The 22973-nt window shown below is 35.5% G+C and overlaps 5 protein-coding genes and 3 long non-coding RNA genes across 9 annotated transcripts; 4 read left to right on the top strand and 4 right to left on the bottom strand.

Moving 5' to 3' along the window:
• Nucleotides 1-477: 477 nt before the first annotated feature.
• LOC111494671 (dynein light chain LC6, flagellar outer arm-like) lies at nucleotides 478-1631 on the top strand. The gene is made up of 2 exons (XM_023144644.1): nucleotides 478-908; nucleotides 1191-1631. The coding sequence occupies exons 1-2, from the start codon at nucleotides 771-773 to the stop codon at nucleotides 1341-1343; spliced, it is 291 nt and encodes a 96-aa protein (XP_023000412.1). The 5' UTR covers nucleotides 478-770; the 3' UTR covers nucleotides 1344-1631.
• Nucleotides 1632-1871: 240 nt separating this feature from the next.
• On the bottom strand, nucleotides 1872-5879 carry LOC111494888. The gene is made up of 5 exons (XM_023144872.1): nucleotides 5360-5879; nucleotides 3651-4168; nucleotides 3598-3604; nucleotides 2947-3468; nucleotides 1872-2486 (listed from the first exon to the last, which is right to left on the bottom strand). The coding sequence occupies exons 1-5, from the start codon at nucleotides 5780-5782 to the stop codon at nucleotides 1968-1970; spliced, it is 1989 nt and encodes a 662-aa protein (XP_023000640.1). The 5' UTR covers nucleotides 5783-5879; the 3' UTR covers nucleotides 1872-1967.
• Nucleotides 5880-7099: 1220 nt separating this feature from the next.
• On the bottom strand, nucleotides 7100-7843 carry LOC111494675. The gene is made up of 2 exons (XR_002720202.1): nucleotides 7697-7843; nucleotides 7100-7320 (listed from the first exon to the last, which is right to left on the bottom strand). It is a non-coding gene; the product is annotated as an uncharacterized LOC111494675 (long non-coding RNA).
• Nucleotides 7844-9334: 1491 nt separating this feature from the next.
• On the top strand, nucleotides 9335-12866 carry LOC111494607 (rop guanine nucleotide exchange factor 12-like). Its single transcript, XM_023144582.1, has 7 exons — nucleotides 9335-10291; nucleotides 10702-10818; nucleotides 10893-11047; nucleotides 11197-11271; nucleotides 11372-11644; nucleotides 11728-12042; nucleotides 12209-12866. Exons 1-7 carry the CDS (start codon nucleotides 9994-9996, stop codon nucleotides 12617-12619), a joined length of 1644 nt encoding a protein of 547 aa, XP_023000350.1. The 5' UTR covers nucleotides 9335-9993; the 3' UTR covers nucleotides 12620-12866.
• LOC111494678 lies at nucleotides 10170-12318 on the bottom strand. Its single transcript, XR_002720204.1, has 3 exons — nucleotides 12192-12318; nucleotides 10346-10419; nucleotides 10170-10258 (listed from the first exon to the last, which is right to left on the bottom strand). It is a non-coding gene; the product is annotated as an uncharacterized LOC111494678 (long non-coding RNA).
• Nucleotides 12867-13396: 530 nt separating the features above from the next.
• Nucleotides 13397-14123, top strand: LOC111494663 (30S ribosomal protein S17, chloroplastic-like). Its single transcript, XM_023144635.1, has one exon. It carries the CDS (start codon nucleotides 13470-13472, stop codon nucleotides 13944-13946), a length of 477 nt encoding a protein of 158 aa, XP_023000403.1. The 5' UTR covers nucleotides 13397-13469; the 3' UTR covers nucleotides 13947-14123.
• A 606-nt stretch (nucleotides 14124-14729) lies between these two features.
• Nucleotides 14730-19944, bottom strand: LOC111494591 (homeobox-leucine zipper protein GLABRA 2-like). 2 transcript variants are annotated; one of them, XM_023144558.1, is made up of 12 exons: nucleotides 19712-19943; nucleotides 19421-19629; nucleotides 19134-19251; nucleotides 18839-19033; nucleotides 18398-18769; nucleotides 18198-18299; nucleotides 16550-16759; nucleotides 15847-16021; nucleotides 15500-15771; nucleotides 15309-15392; nucleotides 14978-15238; nucleotides 14730-14944 (listed from the first exon to the last, which is right to left on the bottom strand). In XM_023144558.1, exons 1-12 carry the CDS (start codon nucleotides 19790-19792, stop codon nucleotides 14858-14860), a joined length of 2166 nt encoding a protein of 721 aa, XP_023000326.1. In that variant the 5' UTR covers nucleotides 19793-19943; the 3' UTR covers nucleotides 14730-14857. The 2 variants fall into 2 exon arrangements, with proteins under 2 accessions (XP_023000326.1, XP_023000325.1); XM_023144557.1 differs by having other exon boundaries at nucleotides 14730-15238; nucleotides 19712-19944.
• Nucleotides 18656-19426, top strand: LOC111494679. The gene is made up of 2 exons (XR_002720205.1): nucleotides 18656-18782; nucleotides 18892-19426. It is a non-coding gene; the product is annotated as an uncharacterized LOC111494679 (long non-coding RNA).
• Nucleotides 19945-22973: the final 3029 nt, after the last annotated feature.

The following is a 22973-nucleotide window of genomic DNA, read 5'->3' as shown; positions in this document are numbered from 1 at the left end:
AAACTTTTTTCTCTTTCCTTATCATTTATCAAGCAATTGGATAAGTCACTGAAACTGGTAAGATTGGCGTCAAAAAGATTTCATCTTTCATATTTATCTTCTAGATTTATCTAAAACCCTTGTCCATTGTCCAATCCAACACTGAAAAATTCTCCATTTTGACTGATTTATCTAAGAACTTTGTTGTGGATCTTCAGACCGCCTTTGATCGGAAGGCTGCAAACAATCCACGAGGACCCTTCACCTTGATCCACATCACAGAGCGAGTAAATTTGTCTGTGCAGTGTTATTTAACTTTGGAACATAACCTAACGGCCCTATCCCACGTCGACTCGTTAACAGAAAAATCCAACGAAAAACTTGGCTTCATTATTGGCCTCAGCAGCTTTATCCTTTACCCATAATTATCTTCAGCGGGAAAAGTGTAAGGAAGATAATGAAAAATGAGATTTTCATTAATAGAATATTGTTAAAGGTCCTTAAAGTGGGGAGAGAAAATGACTGAAAAATAGTATTAATTGGAATCTGTGCCAGGTTAAACTCGAATGTCAAAAGATTCCGTCACATTTGGGAGAGGGGATTCCAGAGTTTTTCGTTGTTTAAAATCATCGTCCATTTGCGTCCTTCTTATATCTGTGTTTGATTTTACTCCTGGAAGAACGAAACATTCGAGATTGGTAAAATCTTTTCTGGATTTTGAAGATAAGACGCAAAGAGATCGGCGAGAACAAATCCCAGACAGTTTTCTGTTTTTAGAAAAGGGCTAAAGGATGTTGGAAGGCAAAGCTTCGGTACAGGACACAGATATGCCTAGCAAGATGCAGATCCAAGCCATGGACGCTGCGTCTAAAGCTTTGGATCTCTATGATGTTTTCGATTGCAAATCCATTGCTGCTCACATAAAAAAGGTTCTTCCCCCCCCCCCCCCCCCCCCCCCCCCCCCCCCCCCCCCCCCCCCCCCCCCCCCCCCCCCCCCCCCCCCCCCCCCCCCCCCCCCCCCCCCCCCCCCCCCCCCCCCCCCCCCCCCCCCCCCCCCCCCCCCCCCCCCCCCCCCCCCCCCTCTCTCTCTCTCTTCCCCCGTTTGATGGGTATGTGTAGAGAATATGGTGGATTGCAGATGTTTTTTTCTCGTCTTTAATGGCAGAATCTCAAGCTTTGATTTCTGAACTTGTTTGTTTGTGGATTTGCAGGATTTTGACCACAGATATGGGAGCGGATGGCAATGTGTGGTGGGTTCAAATTTTGGTTGTTTCTTCACCCACTCCAAGGGGTCTTTCATCTACTTCAAACTGGGGACTCTCAACTTTCTCATCTTCAAAGGGGTGACATCTTCGCCCCAGTGATTTGAGTTGTGTTTTCTCTATATATGAATCTCTCGAGAGCTTGGGAAGCTGGAAAGAGAGAGAGTAAAGGAAGGTGTTTTCCTTTTCTATGGCAGGTCAATTCGATTGGAAGGGAAAGATCGAACCAATGTAAGGGAGATGATAGGAAGTGTCCAAATTACATTATGGGATTGTTTGAAGGTTTCTGTTCAAAATGCTTTTGATGCTTTTGTGGGTATACTCTGTAAATATTGAAGTCCCGGGGAGACACTCTTAATCCTATTCGAATAACTTTCATTGTCCCTTTTTCTAAATTTCTATTTTCTGCCAAGAAATGCTAACTGTTGGATAAAGAAAATCAATTACTGGCAACGACCTCCTTGTTGACTCTAATGGTCAGAAATTATCCAAGATTTGTCAAAATGGAGTCATATTTACAAACTGAGATCCCTAACAACAAACCTACACATTCTGATAAATAAGGGGACAGCTGAATGAGAAATGGAAATAGATTTTGTCCACCAAAGAATTCTTGACAACAATCTTTCTGGGAAACAAGAGAGACCATATAAAACAACAATAGTTTTAACATTCTAGCTCAAATGTATCAAAGACTACGGGGAGATGTCTAGAAGTAAGGAAAAATCAAATCACAGGAGTAATCAGAGGCTCGTTCCTGAAATGTGCCTCCAAGTTTCCAATCACGAGGTCCGCCATTGCAATGGTGGTCTCAATGGTATCCGTTCCCACATGAGGCAGAAGAACTGCATTCTCAAGCTCAAGCAATTGTTCAGGTACATGGGGCTCGTTTTCAAATACATCTAGCCCTACCCCTCCTAAACGACCTTCGAGTAGCGCGGAGACGAGCTCAGATTCATTGACGTGAGCACCTCGCCCAACATTGATAAGAATGCCATTTGGCCCCAATGCATCAATTACTTCTCGATTGATAATGTGCTTAGTTTCTTGGGTCAGATTGCATGCCACAAACAGAAACTGGGAATTTGCAGCCAAGTCTACGACGCTGGGAAAGTATTTGTAACCACTGTGATGCTTTTCATTCCTACTGCAATAACTTATGGAGCAACCAAATGCTTCAGCTCTCTTGGCAATGGCAGAACCAATCCTTCCCAATCCAACAATTCCAACTGATTTACCATTGAACTGAAACAGACAACTACTAAATCAATCAATCAAATCAAGTAACCTGAATTCGCAAGAGTTAATGGTTAGGGAAAATTCTATCATCATCAAGACTTGATTATACTTCTTGTTCCAGGAGTTGAAGAGCGGGATAAGATTAGGAAAAACCATATGATGTCGGACGGCAGTGAAGAGCAATCTTTGGTGTTGAATAAGATTGAATGAATGGAAATGATTACGTCTTTCAATTTCCACCAAAATATCTGGAATCTAACAAAAATGTTCCGCAATCTAATATTTCAAGTTCGAAGGCTTCTCTCCTCTACAATCCAGCTCAATCGAAACAAGCAAATATCACTAAGTAATCACTTTGAGCAAAATCAGACGAGAGATAACGCAACAGACACCAAGTAATGCAACGATTAAAACAAACTCACAACCATCTCTACTCTATCGCAATTCACAATAAAAAGAAGCATACCTTCGTTCCCAATCCCAAACCGCCTTTCGTCCACGATCCACTCTTGACGAACCGGTCAGACTCACAAATCCTCCTCGAAACCGCAATGGCCAGTCCAATTGCGGCATCCGCAACATCGTCGGTCAACACCTCGGGTGTATTAGTAACCCTAATTCCCTTCACCCGGCACTTGGGCAAATCAATTTTGTCGATTCCCACACTGAAGCTCGCTACGATTTCCAACGCCGGAAAAGTGTCGATCAAATTGGCGTCGGCGCCGATCTTGGTACAGCCGACTACTGCTCTGATCGATTTCGCGTTTTGTTGAAGGTAATCGGAGTTGAGAGGATGAATCCAGAGCTTGAAGAGATTGAAGCGTTGTTCAAGCTGTTTTTCGAGGTAAGTGAACATTGGAGTGGTCATTGCAACTCCTATCTTCTCCATTTTCAGGGCAGCCAAAAGTTCCAGCGCACTGCAACAATCCCCTAACATATGGGAGCAATTTTGAAATTTAGTTTTATTTTTGAAGAGTAATTTTTTTTTTTAATAAACCTGTTTGTATTTTTCTAAAGTCAGTGGTATTTAATTGACTCTGATTTATATGGTTTAGTCAAACAAACATCCATTATCGAAATGCGGTACATAGTGACGTTTATTATTTCATAGTGAAACTTCATAACTTCACACAACTCATCGCTCCAAACACAAACTTCTTAAACTTAGGCTAAGTTACGGGAGTAAGTAGAGGCTCATCCTTGAAATGTGCCTCCAAGTTTCGAATTACAAGGTCAGCCATTGCAGTGCTAGTCTCGTTGGTATCCGATGCAACGTGAGGCAATAGGACTACATTTTGAAGCTCGAGCAACTGTTTAGGTACATGGGGCTCGTTTTCATATACATCTAGTCCTGCCCCAGCCAAACAACCATTGAGCAAGGCAGAGATGAGCTCCGATTCATCGACGTGAGCGCCTCGTCCAACATTGATAAGAAAGCCATTTGGCCCCAATGCATCGATTACTTCTCGATTGATAATGTGGTTAGTTTGTTGGGTCAGATTGCATGCCACAAACAGAAACTGGGAGTTTGCGGCCAAGTCTAGGACGGTGGGGAAGTATTTGTAAACACTGTGATGCTTATCATTCCTACTGCAATAACTGATGGAGCACCCAAATGCTTCAGCTCTCTTGGCAATGGCTAAGCCGATCCTTCCCAACCCAAGAATTCCTACTGATTTTTTACTGAACTGAAATACACAACAACTACTGAATCAAGTAAAATTATATGACGTCTGAGTTCTGAAACTTGTGTTTGTTTGAAGGTTTTAGGATGTAATGTCTTTAAAAATGGGAGAAATTTTTTAAACTTAGAATAACTGTTCGAGTTGTCAAGTTTTTCAATCAAAACGATTCTCGTACCTAACAATATATTTTTTTTAAACTCAGATCAATTATTAATATTTATTTAAATTCTTGTTTTTAATAAAAACTAAAAGGTTAGTTTTAAAATATTTATTTATTTATTTTTAAATTTAGTTAAGTTTTACATTTGATTTGATTATATATTTTTTAAAAAATTACATGTTAAAAATTTATTTTTTAAAATTATGGAAGAATAAATAATTATAAAATGGATGTATAAAGAACTGTACCCAATAAAAAAAAATGTATTTTTTAAAAAAAAATTAACAATAAATTTGTATTGATTTAACTTAATAAAAATAAATAATTGATTACGGTTATGGAATACATATTTTCTAATAGTAAATTTCTAAGAGTTATAAATATCTCTAAATTTTATATTATGATTCAAAATATTTTAAATTTTAAAAACTTCAATGATATTTTTTAACTTTAAAACATTTTAAAAATACCTTTAATTTTGGATGGAAATGATTAATAATTTATTTAAAAAATATACTTCAATTTTTAATAATGTTTGAAAAATATTTTTTTAGCTCTAAAAAGTTCAAAATATCATTGTTAGTATATATTTAAATAAGTTAATAATACTATTACAAAGTATAATAATGAAATTTCTAAAGTAGCATTGATATTCTTTACCTTTATATATATATAAAAAAAAAATGTTATATATAAACTAAAACCGTTTACCGCCTTCTCATAGATTATCTCTAAATTTTTAATATTACTTTTGAAATTTCTTTAATATTTTTCAAATAAATATATTTTAAAAGTTTTTTTTAAGAAAAATTAAACGTATTAATGAATTTTTTAAATTTAAAAATACTTTTCATAACTAAAGGGTATTTTTTAAATCCTAAAAAAACGTTGAAGAGTATTATAAAAAGAAAGTATTTATTTTTGAACTTTTCATACCGTTTAAGGATATTTTTGTAATTTAACTTATTCCTACCCATCAAATAATCAGCGCATTCTATCCTCTGTATTTATACACAAACAAATGCAGGGCATACCTTCGTTCCCAATCCAAAATCGCCTTTGGTCCACGATCCACTCCGGACGAACCGATCGCACTCACAAATCCTCCTCGAAACCGCAATGGCCAGACCAATTGCGGCATCGGCGACATCATCGGTCAACACATCGGGCGTATTGGTAACCCTAATCCCCTTCTCCACGCATTTCGCCAAATCAATTTTGTCGATTCCCACACTGAAGCTCGCTACGACTTCCAAAGCCGGCAAAGCGTCGATCAAATTTGCGTCGGCGCCGGAACTGGAACTGACGACTACTGCTCTGATCGATTGCGCGTGTTGCTGAAGGTAATCGGAGTTGAGAGGATGAATCCAGAGCTTGAAGAGATTGAAGCGTTGTTCAAGCTGTTTTTCGAGGTAACTCACCATTGGATCGGTCATTGCAACTCCTATCTTCTCCATTTTTAGGGCTCCAAAAAAGCTTCGGCGGATTGCAGCAATTTTCTGAAATATGAGAGCTCTTTAGGGATTTTGCTTTGTGATTTGTTTAGGAGTAAAGTTCGTTCGGTTTATAATATTATATTTTTAGATTCTTTTTTCTATTTATTAATGAACTTATTTGTATGAAAATTGTTTCCAAAATGGAAGTTTATAACAAAAATTACAGTAGGTAAGATATAATGTCAAAATCACCCCTTTTTTTAAATTTTATAAATTAATTTGGGAATAACTTTAGAAATTAAATTCGTAATTATAAAATACATTAGTAGTAATTATTTGTTAATTACTCTATCAAAGTATCAATTAAATAAATACTTTATATAAAAATATGTAGAGGGTAGGATTTGAACAGCTCAACTAAACCAACTAAATCAATAATTGATATGTTATATTCTTTTTAGTTCAAAAAATAATGCTTTAAAAGTATTCTAATTCAATCGCATCTAGAAAAGTAAAATGGAATGAAAATTAACTCAAAGTCGTTTTTTAAAAAATTGTCTAAAAGTCAAATTGTTACAAACAAGTTTTTAAAAAACGTTTGGAGATCACTTTAAGAAACCAATGTTATAGGCTAGCAAGCAACAAGCAACAAGCAACGACCATGACTTTGATAATAATAACCCAAGTAAGAAGAAGATAGCCACTCAAATCCCCTTAAAGTACACTTTGGTAACATAACAATAAAACAAAAAAATAAAAAAAAGTTAGGAAAGGGAATGGGATGGGGCCACACATAGTGGTTTGTACTGACGATCGAGACGTGAGAAAAACTCAAATTGGCGAAGAATATGGTCCATGGTGGGATCCCTCGTCAACCTTGTGTTAATTGCCTCGATTCATTGTGGCCCATGGGAAAAGGCATAGGGTAAATCTCATAACTATAGAGTGACCCTTTGTTCTTGAAACAGTGACCGTATTCCACACTATTTGTCTACTAGGTTCTAACATAAAGATCCTCCTTAGTGGGGTAAGGCAACAACAGTTTACTTCTAAGATCAGTAAACTGCTTGTTTTTACACCCTCCTCGGGTTAGAACAACAAACTACCTGTCACATCGCCTTTTTCAAGTGAAAACAGTAAACTGGCTATTCGCATCCCTCCACAAAGGCACAAATGGAACTACTTCAATAGTATACTCTCTACAATTCCTAGAGCTCCTCGTGCGTGACAATAGAATCTGTGTATCAAGAAAGCTCTAACCCCTTTTAGTTAGTTCACGAATAGGAATCATGCCCTAAACATACTTACAAGATAACGAATCAACCCAATTTCTTTTTGTGGGAACCGGTTTAAAACTAAGTGAACCGGTCAAATTATTGAGCAAATGTCAAATTAGGAAGAAAATGGGTCACCCACGCGCTCATGTAACTCCACACGCAGCTAGATGAGGCGTATCGTACTCGTGGCTCCCAACGCGCGCGCCAACTTTTCCAGTCGCCTACGAGCGGAGCTTCAAATCCCAGACGACGTGATTTTTGCGTTAATTTCTTTGGATTTTCCTTCAAACCCCAGAAGATGGACAAGCGTTTATTTATTTATTTATTTATTTTCCATGAAGAGTGCGCGTGTTCAAACCTGAAAAACGTATATTTCCTCCAATTTTCCAGATTTCATTATTTCCTTCTATTTTATCCCTAAATTATTTTAGAATAAATTAGAAGTCCTAAGCTTAGTTAAATCATAAAAAAAAAAAAAAAAAAAANAAATTAGAAGTCCTAAGCTTAGTTAAATCAAAAAAAAAAAAAAAAAAAAAATGCCCAAATCTAACCTTCGATTTCTTCCTCCGAATCTAACGAGACCAAAATTGAGTTTAGAAATAGTCTATAGACGAAGAATATTGAAAACAAAATAGCATAATAATACTCATAATCTAACCTTCGATTAACCTCGTTTCTTTGTTGATTTTCAAGGCCGGCCAAATCAGTGATGCACCTGATATCCAACTCTTTTAAGAAAGACTAATTTGAGCGGTTAATTCCAAATATGAACGGAGTACTTATGAATGGGATTGGAAGATGGTGAAACGATGACGTTTGCTGAAGCTTTCTAAATGTGCTTTATTCCTCCTTTGAACAAAAAGGAAGAAACAAAATGTCAAAATTCCTAACTTTTTTAAATAATAAGAATAATAATATTTATGGATGAGTTGTTTCTCCGTATTTAGGAATTTATTTTTATATGTATGAGTTGTTTATTCGTATTTAAGAATTAAATTCCTCACTTTTTTAAATAATAAGAATAATAATATTTATGTATGAGTTGTTTATTCGTATTTAAGAATTAAATTTCTAACTTTTTCTTAAATAATAATAAAAAATTGGTATATATAGTTTTCTGCTTCCCCTCAAGATTTTAAGACACGTCTATTAGGAAGACGTTTTCACATCTTTATAAAGAATGTTTCGTTTCTCTATCTAACCAATGTGAGATTTCACAATCTACCCCTTGGGGGACATCTTCCTCATCAGCACACCCAATAACATAACTCTGATATGATTTGTACGGGTGTGTCTAATGTCCTCGCTAGCACGCCCAATAACCTAGCTCTAATTCGATTTGTAATATTTAAATATAAGTGAATAAGGTATTATTATTTTCAATAGGAGTACGAAATAAATACTTTTAATTATAAATGTAGAACAACTTACACTTACCCACTAGGATTGGCTTTGTTAGCTGAGAGCTATAGCTAAGGCCTAACCCCTTGTATTCCAACTTATACTTTCAGTCAACACTATTAAATTCATTTCATTTATTTAACCTCATAAACGTGAATGATTCAATTTTTCTTATTTTCACTTATTTCATATAATTTAACATAATTTAAAACGCCAATCTAATTTAAATCACCAAAATATAACTTTATGTTTTTCAATGTAACGGCTTAAAACCACCGCTAGTAAATATTGTCCATTTTGACTCTTTATGAATCATTGTCAATCTCACGATTTTTAAAATGCTTTAAAGTGGACAATATCTGTTAGTGGTTGTCTTAGGCTGTTACAAATGTTATCAAAGCCGAATATCGAGAAGTGTGCTAGCAAGGACGTTGCCTCTCCAAAGAGGTGGATTGTGAGATCCCACATGTCGGTTAGAGATGAGAACGAAACATTGCATATAAGGGTGTGGAAACCTTTACTTAACTTACCGGATGCAAAACCTTGAGAGAAAGTCTAAAAAAAAATAATATCCGCTGACTATTACACATTTACATTAAAAGGATATAAACCGACAGAGACGTAGAAAAAGCCTAGAAAGTAGATAGCTGCCAAAATCAACCACCAAGAACAATAATAAAGAAATAAACAAGGAAATGAAACAATAATGAAAGTAGGCTCTGATTCTGAAAAACAACTCCATGACCCCCTTCCCACTTACATTTATATGGAAGGAATTTTAAAAACAAATGACAGATCTACTTCAAAACTTTAATTAACTTAATAACACCATTTAATCACTATATTCTCAAATTTTAATTTCTACCCCAATACATATAGTATTATTAAAGCTTAATGTAGACAAAATTGTTACCCATGAATACATACTAAGAAAGGGCAAGAAAAGAGCATTGAACTATTTTGAGACTAAAAATTGAAAAAGAAAATAAAAGAATAATCAGTGGTCTTCTTCCTGCACTTAAAATGGGTATCAATTATAGGGAGAGATGATGGTTAAGAATGAAGGATGGGTGTGTTCCCATTTTTCTTTTTGGCAAAGTTTGACCTCAAGATTTTCAGCAGAACCATCCAATTGAAGCCTTCAGAAGAAAAGAAAAAAAAAAACGAAAACAAGTTGAAAATATTTCATTCATTCTTTCTCTAACCACCCTTCTCTTAAGATGCACCTCACGTTGCATCGATCTGCTTCTCAGAAATAGAGAGAGAAGAAGAAATCCAAATAAAGGGGAAGGGAGGGAGGGGGAGAGAGAGCAAAACCAAAATCTTTTCCTTATTCCTCAGTTCAAAGGAGGTAAAGAGAAGCAAAACAAAACCATCCCACCACCATTTTTCTTGTTTTTTGTCTAAAAATCCTGCTTCTCTTCCTCCTTTTTTTTTTCTTAATTCCCTTCCTTTTCTCTCTATGCTGTCTGAAACCCAGAAGCAATTGATCACCCAGTTGCCGGTTTGTTGTCCCTTGCGTTTTCCGTCAAAAGTTTCATCAAGAAACTGAAGATGATTCATGCTATGGAGCAGGAGCACGAAGGTTTCAAATCCAAATTATGTCATTTCAAAGGAACGCACGAGAATTCTGGCAGACATGCCAAGAGCTTGAGCATCGAGGGTGCCGGCATGTTGGACTCTCTTGTCGACGAGGATACATCAAGAAGCCAAGGATCGACGCCAGTTCACAACAACTCTGCAGAGAAGCCGCTGACACCAACCAATCGACCTGAAAAGTCTCTGAAGCTGAAGTTGACCAAGGATGAAGATGCTGTCACTGAGAAGGAACCCAGAGACAAGAAGGCCTTAGGTTCAATTCCTAGCCATTCTTTTAAGATCTAATATTCATTTAATCACTACTCACCTTAATCAACCTATACATAACTCGGAGGGATTTGAATCTTTGACCTCTTGCTCAAAGGTACATGTCAATCAAAGCTAAGGCACATATTCAAGCCACATTATTCATTTGTTAAAGTTAATAACTAAAGATTTATTAAAATTAAGACATAACAATGGTTAGTTTTTTTTAGAAATTTTGGATTCAAAATAGGCATATTGAGGGTTAAGGGGGCTAAAATAGAACAAACATAAAGTTCGAGGACCGTAACGAGCCATGTGAAGTTAAGGTATCAAAATAGGTATTGTTCATTCTAGGAGGAATGCATTTTGTTTGATTCTGCAATTAACATTCTCCTCCAATCTCGGGTTATAATTCAGAAATGGAACAAATGAAAGAGAGGTTTGCAAAGTTACTCTTGGGAGAAGACATGTCTGGGGGAGGAAAGGGTGTTTCCTCAGCCTTGGCATTGTCTAATGCAATCACAAACCTTGCTGGTATGTACTTAGAATTTTCTAACATGGTAACTGAGAAATCTCTGTTGGGATCTAAACTTCTGTCAATGTTGCAGCTTCTGTGTTCGGAGAACAATGGCGTCTAGAGCCAATGTCATTAGAAAGAAAAACAAGATGGAGAAAAGAAATCGATTTGCTCTTATCCGTCACAGACTACATTGTTGAGTTTGTTCCTTCACAACAGAAATCCAAGGATGGAACCAATATGGAGGTAAACCTTCGATTTCGAATCTGTAGTTAGAATCGACTTGTATGATTCTCACAACCTTAGGTAAGGGAATTCATGAACACCTGGAGCTTGACTCAAATGTTCCTTCCTTTCTCATTCAATCTTACAAATGAAGTTTATGGCTGTTTTAGATAATGGTGACCCGGCAACGAAATGACTTGCACTTGAACATCCCAGCTTTGAGGAAGCTTGATGCCATGTTAATTGTAAGAACTATGCCTACAATTTACTGTATTGTTACTTGTTTTTTCTCCTTCAGTCAGAATGAATCCTATGTGATATTGGATTTGCCATGACAAAACACAGGGTTGTCTGGATAATTTTAAAGAACAGAATGAGTTCTATTATGTATCGAGAGATGCCGATGACTCGGAGAAAGGAAATAACAAGAGAAAAGATGATAAGTGGTGGCTACCTACAGCAAGAGTTCCTCCAAATGGTTTATCAGAAATGTCAAGAAAGTTTCTGCAGTACCAGAAGGATTGTGTGAACCAGGTCCTGAAGGCAGCCATGGCTATAAATGCTCAAATCATATCAGAAATGGAGATCCCTGAAGATTACATTGAATCTCTCCCTAAAGTAAGCGAAATTGAATATGTTTTGGTAATGATTTCGAAATGAATCTTCACCTGAAACTAAGTTTTGTTTTTATGGATTTACAGAATGGAAGGGCAAGCCTAGGGGATTCCATCTACAGAAGTATAACAGTTGAGTTCTTTGATCCTGATCAGTTTCTTTCCAGCATGGACTTAACATCAGATCATAAAATCCTAGATCTCAAAGACAGAATTGAAGCTTCCATAGTGATTTGGAGGAGGAAGATGAAAGATGTTAAATCTGCTTGGGCTTCAGCAGTGAGCTTGGAAAAGAGAGAACTATTTGAAGAGAGAGCAGAGACCATCTTGCTAATACTTAAGCACCGATTTCCCGGAATCCCACAATCTTCACTAGATATCAGCAAAATTCAATTCAATCGGGTATAACAATGCTTCTTCCTTGTCTAGACTCTCGATAATTATCTTTTCAATTCAAGTTTAACAAGAGAAGTAGGAGAAGCATCACAAAGAACAGAAAAGAAACGTAAACCAAACTTGTTTGAAATCTTTCAAGATCAATCAGAACTTACTTTTTCCTCCATTGCAGGACGTAGGGCACGCCATTTTGGAGAGCTACTCCAGAATACTGGAAAGCCTAGCCTTCACAGTGATGTCTCGAATCGAAGACGTACTCCACGCTGATGCCGTAACTCAAAATCCATCACAGACAGCACCGAAGAGGAAACCAGCGAGCGAAACTCCACCGGAAAAAACGCCATGCAAAAGAGAAGACAACGGCACAGAAACGCCGGTTTCAATGACACTGTTGGATTTCATGGGTTGGGGTCAGGAACAAAGCGAGAACGAGCCGAAGAAGGCTTCACTGGGGCAGTCGGATGAATTAAACGCCGATTCAGATGCGAAAAACGGAAATACGCCTGGGAATATAGTGACAAACAAGAAGGTTTCGTACGTGGAAAATTTGAGCGCTGTGAAAAGTCCAACGGCCCGCCATTGAAGAGGGATTGAAGAACAAAAAAGGTGCAGGAAGATGACAATTAGATAGAGGGATAGGGAGAATTGCAAAAGAAAGTGAATTATCAATGAATTTGGGGTTCCTTTTTTTTTTTTTTTTCTTCCCACATTTGGGATTTGACAATTTTCTATCTCATTCCTTGTGTAAATAGGAGGAAGAATGAGAAGAACAAAGAACACACTTTAATTTGGATTTTGATTTGTGTAAAACCAAAATGGCTTTTGTATAATTTGTATCATTGTATCAATCTAGTGTTATTAACCATCATAAATATCATATATTTTTCGTTATCCGATTCTTGTGATAACATAATAATAATTGTGCCGCATTTGTCCTAACTTGGTAAATAAGTTAGTAGAATTCTACAAACAATCTTCACGAACGATCAAGTCTCGAATCACGCTTTAAAGATGTTATAAGCTAAAAGCGAACAAAAACAACTACGACTGTCTATCGACACCTCATAGATGAACTGGGGTTTCAACTAACGACGGAAAAAAGCAAATAAACAACAACCATGTCTTTAATAGCATATAACCCAAATATAAAGAGTTCAGAACTAGTCACATCTTTCTATAGTATATTTTAGAGACATTTTAGTCTAGCAGTAGACATGATTTTGGTGATAAAGTGAAAACAAGATAAAATATTTGTTTTATATTAAAATTAATTATTTAATACCTCCTTGAAGCATCCAATATTGGTTACGATGAGCTCTCCCACACACGATTGCCCCCTTTCTCCCAGTCATCTTTGTCGCTCCCCAATCCACAGATAACAAAACCCTTCTTATCTTCGTCTCCAATTCGGATATCCCAAAAAGCCCTAGAAAATGTTTGCAACTCTAACACCCTCGTCCGTCCTGCAAATTCCTCCATTACAGAGATTCAAGAAGCTCTCACTTTCCACCTCTTTCCTCCATGGCTCAACTCCTCTCTCATTCCTCTCTAAGCCCGCACCCTCGCCTCCCCAAACTCTCAATTTCCTCCCCTCCATTAGGGCCATGAAGTCCCTGCAAGGCCGCGTGGTCTGCGCCACCAACGACAAGACCGTTGCCGTCGAAGTCGTGCGATTGGCGCCTCATCCGAAGTACAAACGGCGCATCAGAATCAAGAAGAAGTACCAGGCACACGATCCGGATAACCAGTTCAAGGTCGGAGACTTTGTGGAACTTGAGAAATGCCGGCCGATTAGCAAGATGAAGACGTTCCTCGCCATTCCGGTTCCGGCAAGGAATTCGAAGCAGAAGGTGGCGGAAGCTGCGGCTGGGGACCTTGGGATTCCATTGGAGTCTCAGCAACAGGTTTAATCGTAATCGGTTGCGTTTTGTAGATCTATTCTTGTTTCTGGTCAATGAATGATTGAAGATTGTTTGATGGATGTTGTTTTCCAAATTCTTAGAATCTCTATTCGTCTCTGCAATTGATGCGTTCTGAACAGTGAGATAACTGCCGATGATTATGGTGTGGTATTGTTGCCGTCCAAATTCTCCTTATAATGAGATTTGCATTATAATGTTAATTAATTACTATGATTATTTAATCGTTAAACTAAAGATTTTACGTAATACATCTGTCTTACTATTTGATATATCCCATTAACTCTATTATAATTAGATTAATGAATCTTTCACTTTATTCCTTCGTTAAGAAAGAATAAATATAGTATAATTAACAAATTATTATTACTTTTTTTTAGTTTATTCATAATTTAACAAGTTAATTATCTATTTTCATACTTGTGGTGCATGATAACTACTATCAATCATTGTCAAATACCATTAGCAACTACAACTTCCTAATCGTCAACGACCACTCCCATTGATTGTCATCTGTTAGTCACTTCATTGTCCATAACGACCACATTACCTCGCCATAAGTGACAGAGTAGTCGTAATGTTTTAAATACCATAGAAGTTATTTGTTCCAACGTTTCATAGTTCATTTAAATATCTTTTCAAGGATAATCCGTGTTTTTTACCACACTTTTTTAATTTAACAATTAGATGACGAGGGAATGAATTAATGCGTTAGGTACAATTAACTCTATCTGAATTACCTTAAAAACTTTACTTTACTGTTTTCTCCAGAAGAACAAAAGGAAGGAAAGAAGTTAAATAATGTGTACTTGAACAGCCTAACAGTCTAAATCACTATAAGGTTAGGGTAAAAAATATGTTGATTTGAATAAATTTCAATAAGAAATATTAATAATTAATACCTAATCATCCTCGACTTGAAGGCTTGCTTTAATATTCTCCAACGTATGTGATATGAAATCGTTAACATACTCAGCAGACTGCGACGTTTTTTCAGCTGTACCGGAGGAACTAACTGGGATTTGAGTAGCTATTGTTAGCAACGAACCTCCTTCTGTGACCCTCTCTTCTTTGCTTTTACTGATAACCGATGCCCTCGGTGGGTGCCCGTCTGGGAGGATCGAGAAGCCCATAGGTAACGTCGTGATGGTGCTCGGGTCACACCCAGCCATCACAGACTGCATGCTTGTAATGTCAATTTGAGCATAGATCACTGATGATTCGTAATCGTTTGTTAGACTATCTTGTATAATCCACTTGTTGGGTTCATCTGATTTTATTGCCTGCAACAATCGTTTGGATTGTCAAAATGAGTATTAATGAGTATTAATTCGATAATTGATATGTACTCACTTGGATAGTAACAGCATTGCCTCGATTCTGTCCTTTGGCAAACACTGCTAGCGTTTCAACTGGTCCACTCAACATCCCATCCCACTGAAAGTCATTGATTCAACATTTTAATAGCAATGTATAGAACGATACACACCGACGTATATATGCTTACACAGAGGGAAAATCGTGTTGCCAAAAGTGAGGCATACCTCGATTCGTCGAGATCCATTGATCAAGAATTCGAACAAGAGTTTAGGAGAAATAGGTAGCCACACAGAAGCAACGGCACACAAGATTAAACCAAGAGGTTCCCGTGGATCATTTAAGTTCTTTCTTGAAGCAACTCTTATGATTTCACCTATTTTGCTCTGGACCTTGGTCCATGTATGGCTGCTAGAAGCACCCATGGCTTGATAAATACTAGATGTCATTCTCTGTGCCAATCGTAGAACACTTTTTCTCCCCCCAAGAGTGGTGATTCCTATGAGTTTTTAGAAACTGAGATCTCATAAAACTTTGAAGGATTGAATGATTAGTAATGACTGAGGAGTTTTACCAGTGGAATCCTTCATGGGAACGTTGGTGGCCATGTAGAAAACCTGCCATTCACAATGGGTTTGCATTGTGGCCATCCAATGCCTTGCCCCGAATATCAAACCGCTATTGACCATGGTTTGATACATCGTTCGAAGTTTGGTCTTCTGGCATTCCCAGTGCTCTAACACTATGACCTGATATGTCACAATGTTAGGAATCACGACTCTTCACAATTGTATGACATTGTCCACTTTGAGCATAAGTTCTAGTAGTTTTGCTTCATTCCCTAAATTAGCCAATGTGAGACTCCCTCCCAACAATTCTCAATAATCCTCCTCTCAAACAAAGCACACTAGAGAGTCTCCCTTGAGATCTATAGAGCCCTTGGAGAGCCTCCCCTTAATCGAGGCTCAACTCCTTCTCTAGAGTCCTCAAACAAAGTACACCCTTAATTAGACACTTGAGCCACTTTTGACTACACCTTCGAGGCTCACAACTTCTTTGTTCGATATTTGAGGATTCTATTGACATGGCTAAGTTAAGCGCATGACTCTGATACCATGTTAGGAATCACGACTCTCTACATTGGTATGATATTGTCCAAGCTCAAAGTGGACAATATCATACCATTGTGGAGAGTCATGATTCCTAACACACAAGACCACGTTTAGGTGGATAGATTAGTTAAAGTAAATCTTTAATTCATATTGTGAGATTCATACCTTACAATGACCGTTAGATGTATCTTCAATGATGCAACCTGAGGGTCGTTTCCTACAAAAGGAGGAGGATGAGTCTATACTATCACCGACGTTGTTGATCGAAACATCAGCGACGACCCACTTTTCGAGACTTAGTCGTTTGCAAGTTCGAATGAAATAGACTTCTCTTGGAGGGAAGACGGGAGTGAGCATTTGGAGCTCCGCAAACATCTGCAAACCTGGCAGAAAAAATGAGCTTCTACGATAAACACTTTTCCAAACCACATCTTATTACACTTAATATATTTCAATTATTCATTATTTATTGCTGATGTCATAAATACATATCAAGCTACAAGACATAGAAGTATAGTGATATGAACCAAAAGACATCAATCATACAATATACTTCAATGAAGATGTGAAGAAAAGGTTGTCAAAATTATCAAAAGATGTTTCAATTCATGCCACATTGAAGAAGAATGAAGTTTGATTGTTATAAATTTTGGGTGGGTTACAATTTAGAGTTATTGTATTTCATTTATGCATTTTAAGACTTTATTTACTATATGTTACAATTACATAATGGTTAATTATGGCCATTAAGTATGAATGTTACAACTCTTGGAATGACTTTAGTAGTTTCATTTTGAGGCTATATAAAGCCATGTATGTTGTATGTGTAAGGGACTTGAAAAATATAGTAAAAAGAAGCATTTGTGCTCTTCTTTAGCCAATGGCTAAGTTTCTTTGCAATTCTATGTAGTTTAGGCTGCATGTAGAATCATTCAAGCTCGACATGATCAATCTTGCTTGTGGAGTGATTCGAATCTCATGGAAGTGTTCTTGCCTTGAGATATTTGATCAACAAGAATCATTCAAGCTAGACATGATCGATCTTGCTTGTGGAGTGATTCGAATCACGAGTTTAGAAACGAGTTTTCTTTACTCTTGATCTTGATCATCAAGGTAATCCGTTCCATACTTTCCCTTGGGTTGATTTTCCATATCATATAGGAAAAGAGAGAATAATAAAACTAAATCATTTTAATAAATGCATTAATAAAAAAGAAGGAAAAATAAAATAAGAAAAAGAAAAGGAAAAACTGTTTGTGGCTGTCCTTGTCCCACATCGGTAAAGGTGAGAACCTGGGGTAAACATTCTCTATATATAGCTTACATTGCATAATATTTAATTTTATTTATAAAAAAAAATATTTTTTGTATAAGCACATTTAAAGAAATTATATAAATAAAATCAATTTCCGTAAGCATTACTAATATGAAGTGGGTTTATGAGGTTGGATTCTCATAATTCTTTTAATATTTTTAATATTTTTTACAAAGTAGATCGAGAAATTTGACTAACTTAGTTAATTTCTCGATTTTTGAAAAATTAAAAATTCGAGTCATAGGTAGGTCGATTTAGTTCATAGGTAGGTCGATTTTTAACAAAATTTGAGGGGAAAATATTTGTAATTAATAAAGTTACTTTTTTATATATATATATAGTTGAGTAAACTATGCTTATTTTGGTAAGAAAATCACTGAAAAAAATTAATAAATTCATTTCAATTACCAAACAAATTTATTATTTAAGTAATTACCTAAATTTATTATTTTTAAAAAGAAATTCTCTTTTGCAGATTCTTCGGAGAGAGAGACTTACGAGTTGAATTGCGCCATTCCTGGTGGACCCGTCGCCATTGCAGACGACCTCGATGGTCGACGCCTTCGAGATTATGGAGGGAAACATTTCCTTCCATTGAACCTTCACCGGCAAACAACAACAAAGAAATACATGAATCCGATCAGGCAACAATATTCCAGAAATTTTTAGTCGAGTTAGGGTTTAATTTAAATATTCACCACATCCATGAAGCTCTGAACCAATCGATGAAGATCTACGAACACCACGCCGGATTCTCTCGACGCTTCGATTTCTCCCTCCGGCTGCTCGTGTTCGCCCGCGAATTGCTTCATATACTCGTCGTAATTCAGCAGTTCTCGTCCTGTTTCAAAGCTTCGAATCCAAAGCGGCTCCCCGGAATCCGCCATCTTCACGACCTCCTCAATCGCTTTCATCGCTATCTCCATAACCCTAGCTTTCTCCAGACCGAAAATCCTCTTCGATTTCTCCAAATTCCTTCTACCTTCAATCGCATCCTCGTTCTCCCCCGATCTTGACCTCGATGTTCCAGCAGGAGCGTATTGTTCCAGAGCCGTTCGCAATCCCTCGACCTGTAAATCGAAGGTTCGTTCCATAAATTTGAAGAAATTGGAAACGAAAACAAGAGATAGATAATAAACCTCGGCTTTGAGTCGAACTATTTCAGTTACTAATTGTTGTTGCTTTTGGTCAGAACTTGTGAACATGGAATCCATGGAAATGGCGATGGAGTTTGCTGAAGAACAACATTTAAGGCAAGAAGATTTGTTGATCATTTCCTTCAGTGCTTGGTTTTCTTCTCGCAATTTCTCCATTTCCTGACGCTCGAGACTGACCTACAAAAGAGAAACAGATAAAGGTAGCAAAAACAAGCACAAGAAGAAGAAGAAGAAACAGAGGAGAAAAACTGTTGAAAAAATGTGCAGAACTGAAAACCTTGATTTGTGTTCTTCGATTCTGAAACCAGAACTTGATTTGCTTAGAATGAAGACCAAGATTCTCACTGAGTTTCTGCCTCTGTTTCTCATCGGGATGAGGAGACTCTTTAAACACCCTGCAAATAGTCCTCTAAATTTGCTTCAATCTTCTAAATCCATTCCCATTTTCTTTATATTTCTTCCATTAATCAGTACAAGAAATGGAGTTCGTTCGTTAACTTTGTTTAATCTTCCTATTTCTTCCATATATAAACGATGAACAGTGTAGAAATTTGAGTTTCATACTTCTCCATTTCTCTGATTTGCTCTGAAGTATGACGATTCTTTCTCTTTTTTCTATTCCCCAGTAACTTATCTTCGTCTTCATCATCAGGCTCGGCACCCAAATCCTCCGCCGACCTCGATCCCGCCGGCTCGGAGTTGTCACTGCAGCTGTCCTCTCTCCTCACCGGCGCGTCGGCGCCCATATCCACCGCATTCTGGAAAACCCCAGCCTAAGAAAAAGAAAAAAAAAAAACCATTAGAGGTGCATTTTTGCAGAAAGATTTAGAGGAAGTGTGTGAAGAAGATGAGTACAAGGGTGAGAGAAAGAGCCGGAGAAGAAGGAACATTCATAACACGGCGAGATGGGCGGTTGTCGGACATGACAACGGCCATTAATAGCTGTGCGATTAAAAGGGCTATGAGGGCTTTGAAAATTGAAATTGAATTTCTGCAAATAGAAAAAGGGATTTTAGCATTCCAGAGAAAAAAAACAAAAAAAAAGATGGAAAGAAATACTGATGATCCATCAAATTCACGTTACACAAGAGGTGGATATTTCTTTTTCTTTTTTCTTTTTTCTTTTTTCCATTAAATTGTTTTTTTCTTTCTCTGTGTATGAATTTTTATTGAAGTTTCACGTTTAATAAAATTAATTATCTAAAAAAGAGAAAGAAAAAGTAAAAGGTGGAATATGCGCCCTATGCTAAATTTGTTATTCAATTTTGAATGGACAAAAAAAATATAGCCAATTTTTCCATTAATTTTAACTTTTATTCTTCTTCACTCACTTTAAAATATATATATATATATATGTGTTTATCATTTTTTTAATTTAAACGTGAGTGATGTATATAGATTTTTTTTTCATTATTATTATTATTTATGTAGCTAAACAAAAATAAAATTAATGATAAAATCAATATTTTTTACTCCAATCATCTTCCAAACATATTTTTTATGATTATTTTTAAAGATGAAAAGTTAAATTATTAGTTTCGACCAAATGGGAACGGAGAAATATACTTTATAAAAAAAATCATTTGATCTCGTGTGGCTCTCGTTGAAAGAGATAAGAAAAGAAGAAGGACAGGGGTATAATTGTAAATAAATTTCAATTGATTTATTAAATTCTAAATAATATATTTAACACATGAGGAAAATAAGTCATTGAATTTAGAACTTTTTTGGGTTAGCTAAAATAATTGTCATTTTCCATATTGTATAAATCAAATTTATTAAATACGAGATTAAATAGACAGTGGATTGAATAATTGACAGGTGAGTGATTTAGTGCATTGAAGAAACGTGGGGAAAGGGTATAAATGGAAAGTGAGTGAAAATAAATATCTCCTTATTTAAAAAGAAAAAAGAAAGATAATGATAAATATCATAATTTATGTGGGCTATAATGGTTGACAGTTGAACAGCACATGCAAAATAACTAATATTTACCATTATTTTATGATTATTTATAACTATTTATCAAATTATTATAAAAAAAACATTCGATTATTCAATTTGTAATTTAAATAAAAAAAATATTTAAGAATTTGTATAATAATAAATATCTCGATTTCATAAATAATTTATGTTTTTTCAAAAATCATTTTTGTGGCTTTGAAGATTTATCCGTTCGACCAAATAAAAGAAAATAAGAAAATAATGTATGTAAATTATCCTTGAATTATGTTTATATTAAAATTTATAACCTTTAAATTATATAATATCTTAATTAAAAATATATATATATTAACAAAAAAAAATCAAATTACTAAATCACCCTTTTATAATTTTATCCGTTGGATACACAATGCGTTTAATTTAAAAAAAAAAAAAAATCACGAATATCTTTATGTATTAAATTATATCCATGTCAGCATCGTTACCACAATTTTATCATTTAGATAGGAAATTGTTTTGAATATCCCGTCATATTTATTTTCTCTATATTTAAAATAAATACATTTATAGCTCTTAGGAATTTAATTTTATAAATTTTTAGAGAGAATTATTTCTCTTTTCTATAAAAAAAAAATGTGGCCGGGCGAGATGAATCATCTGATCATGGAATAAAATAGGCGAAAACAAATAAAAAAACGAGACCACCAAATAGATAGAAAAGAGAAACTCATCGAAACCGAAGTTCTTAACTAAAGTCAATTATCAACCTAACGAACCAAAGTTAATAAAAATCTAGGAAGTTCTTAATTGTTCTTTCTCTTCAAATAAATTTTACGGTTTGTCATCGTTTGATTATATATATAAAAAAATGAAAATAATAGCATTACCTACCTCGTTTTTTTTCGTAAAAGAAAGTGTCTGATATGGATACAGTTTAGGTATCACATACTCCTACGATGATATAATATTTTCCGCTTTAAGTATAAACTCTAATGATTTATCTCGGGTGGATGGAGATATATTATTACTTATAAACTTGTGATCAATCCTTTAATTTGTAAATGTGGGACTCCTCTTCCAACAATTCTCAACACATGCCCGATTAAAGGTCAATCTCGACTCAAGAAAGATCATACTGCAAGTGAAGTTAGTTTGGGTAGGACAGTTATCGTTGATTTTTTAATGTTTTGTTCTTTATTAACGTGGCATTTTCATGTTATATATTATTTTAATAAATTTGAATTAAAAAAAAAAGTGTTATAATTTTAATTTGCTTTTTTTTTTTTAAATTATCACATTAAGATGAGAGGAAAATTAGAAAAAGTTGGGAGTTGGCCCCACCTATTAATGTGCTATGGACGGAAAAACAGAGACTAAATTATAAATAATTTTAAATTTATTCCAATAATTATAATAATACAATGTGTATTAAAATTATCATTTGAAATATAAATTCATTAACATATTTGACATAAAATATAACAAGGTGATGATAATTATGACATTTTTTAATATTAAATTTGGAAAAAAAAATATTAAGATACATTAATTTTTTTTAATTAATAGTTTAATTAAAAAATTATATTATAAAGATGATTTAAAATAAATTACAAAAGTCGGGGTGTGAAGCTGTGAGGAGCGTGGGCCAAACCATGGGACCGAGACGCAGTGGATAATAACCAGCCAAGCCCACTGGGTCCTTTGTCACTATCCGATTTAATTTCATAAGGCTGGCGTCAGGACAGCGGCTTGACACGTGCCAGAAGTTAATTGGATAAAAGAAGGTTAGAAAAACGTGTTGTCTTGGCAGCTTCTTTTTCTTTAGTGGTAGACAAAAATTAATTTAATATTTTGTTTGTTTTGCGTCACCCTCATCGTACCACGTTAAATTATGTGAATATCCTAAATTCATCCTAAAATATTGTTTGGAAATGGGACCTATTGACTCAAATCTTTAACACCTAGTTCGATAATAATTTAAGATGATAATTTGTATTCGACTTAAATTAATATGTTAAATTAATAAAAAGGAGAGAATATCGTATCATTGTGGCGAGTTGTGATTCTTAACAATTAACATCTCTACTGTCAATATATGGATAAAAACTGTTTATCTGTATTTCATAAATTATCTCCAAACTTTTTAACTTTATTCTTGAAAGTTTGTGAATAT

This window comes from Cucurbita maxima, unplaced genomic scaffold (genome assembly GCF_002738345.1).
Source record: "Cucurbita maxima cultivar Rimu unplaced genomic scaffold, Cmax_1.0 Cma_Scf00020, whole genome shotgun sequence".
NCBI classification, from domain to species: Eukaryota; Viridiplantae; Streptophyta; class Magnoliopsida; order Cucurbitales; family Cucurbitaceae; genus Cucurbita; species Cucurbita maxima.
Note: the sequence above shows the minus strand (reverse complement) of the source record. Positions and strands in the feature narration are given on the sequence as shown.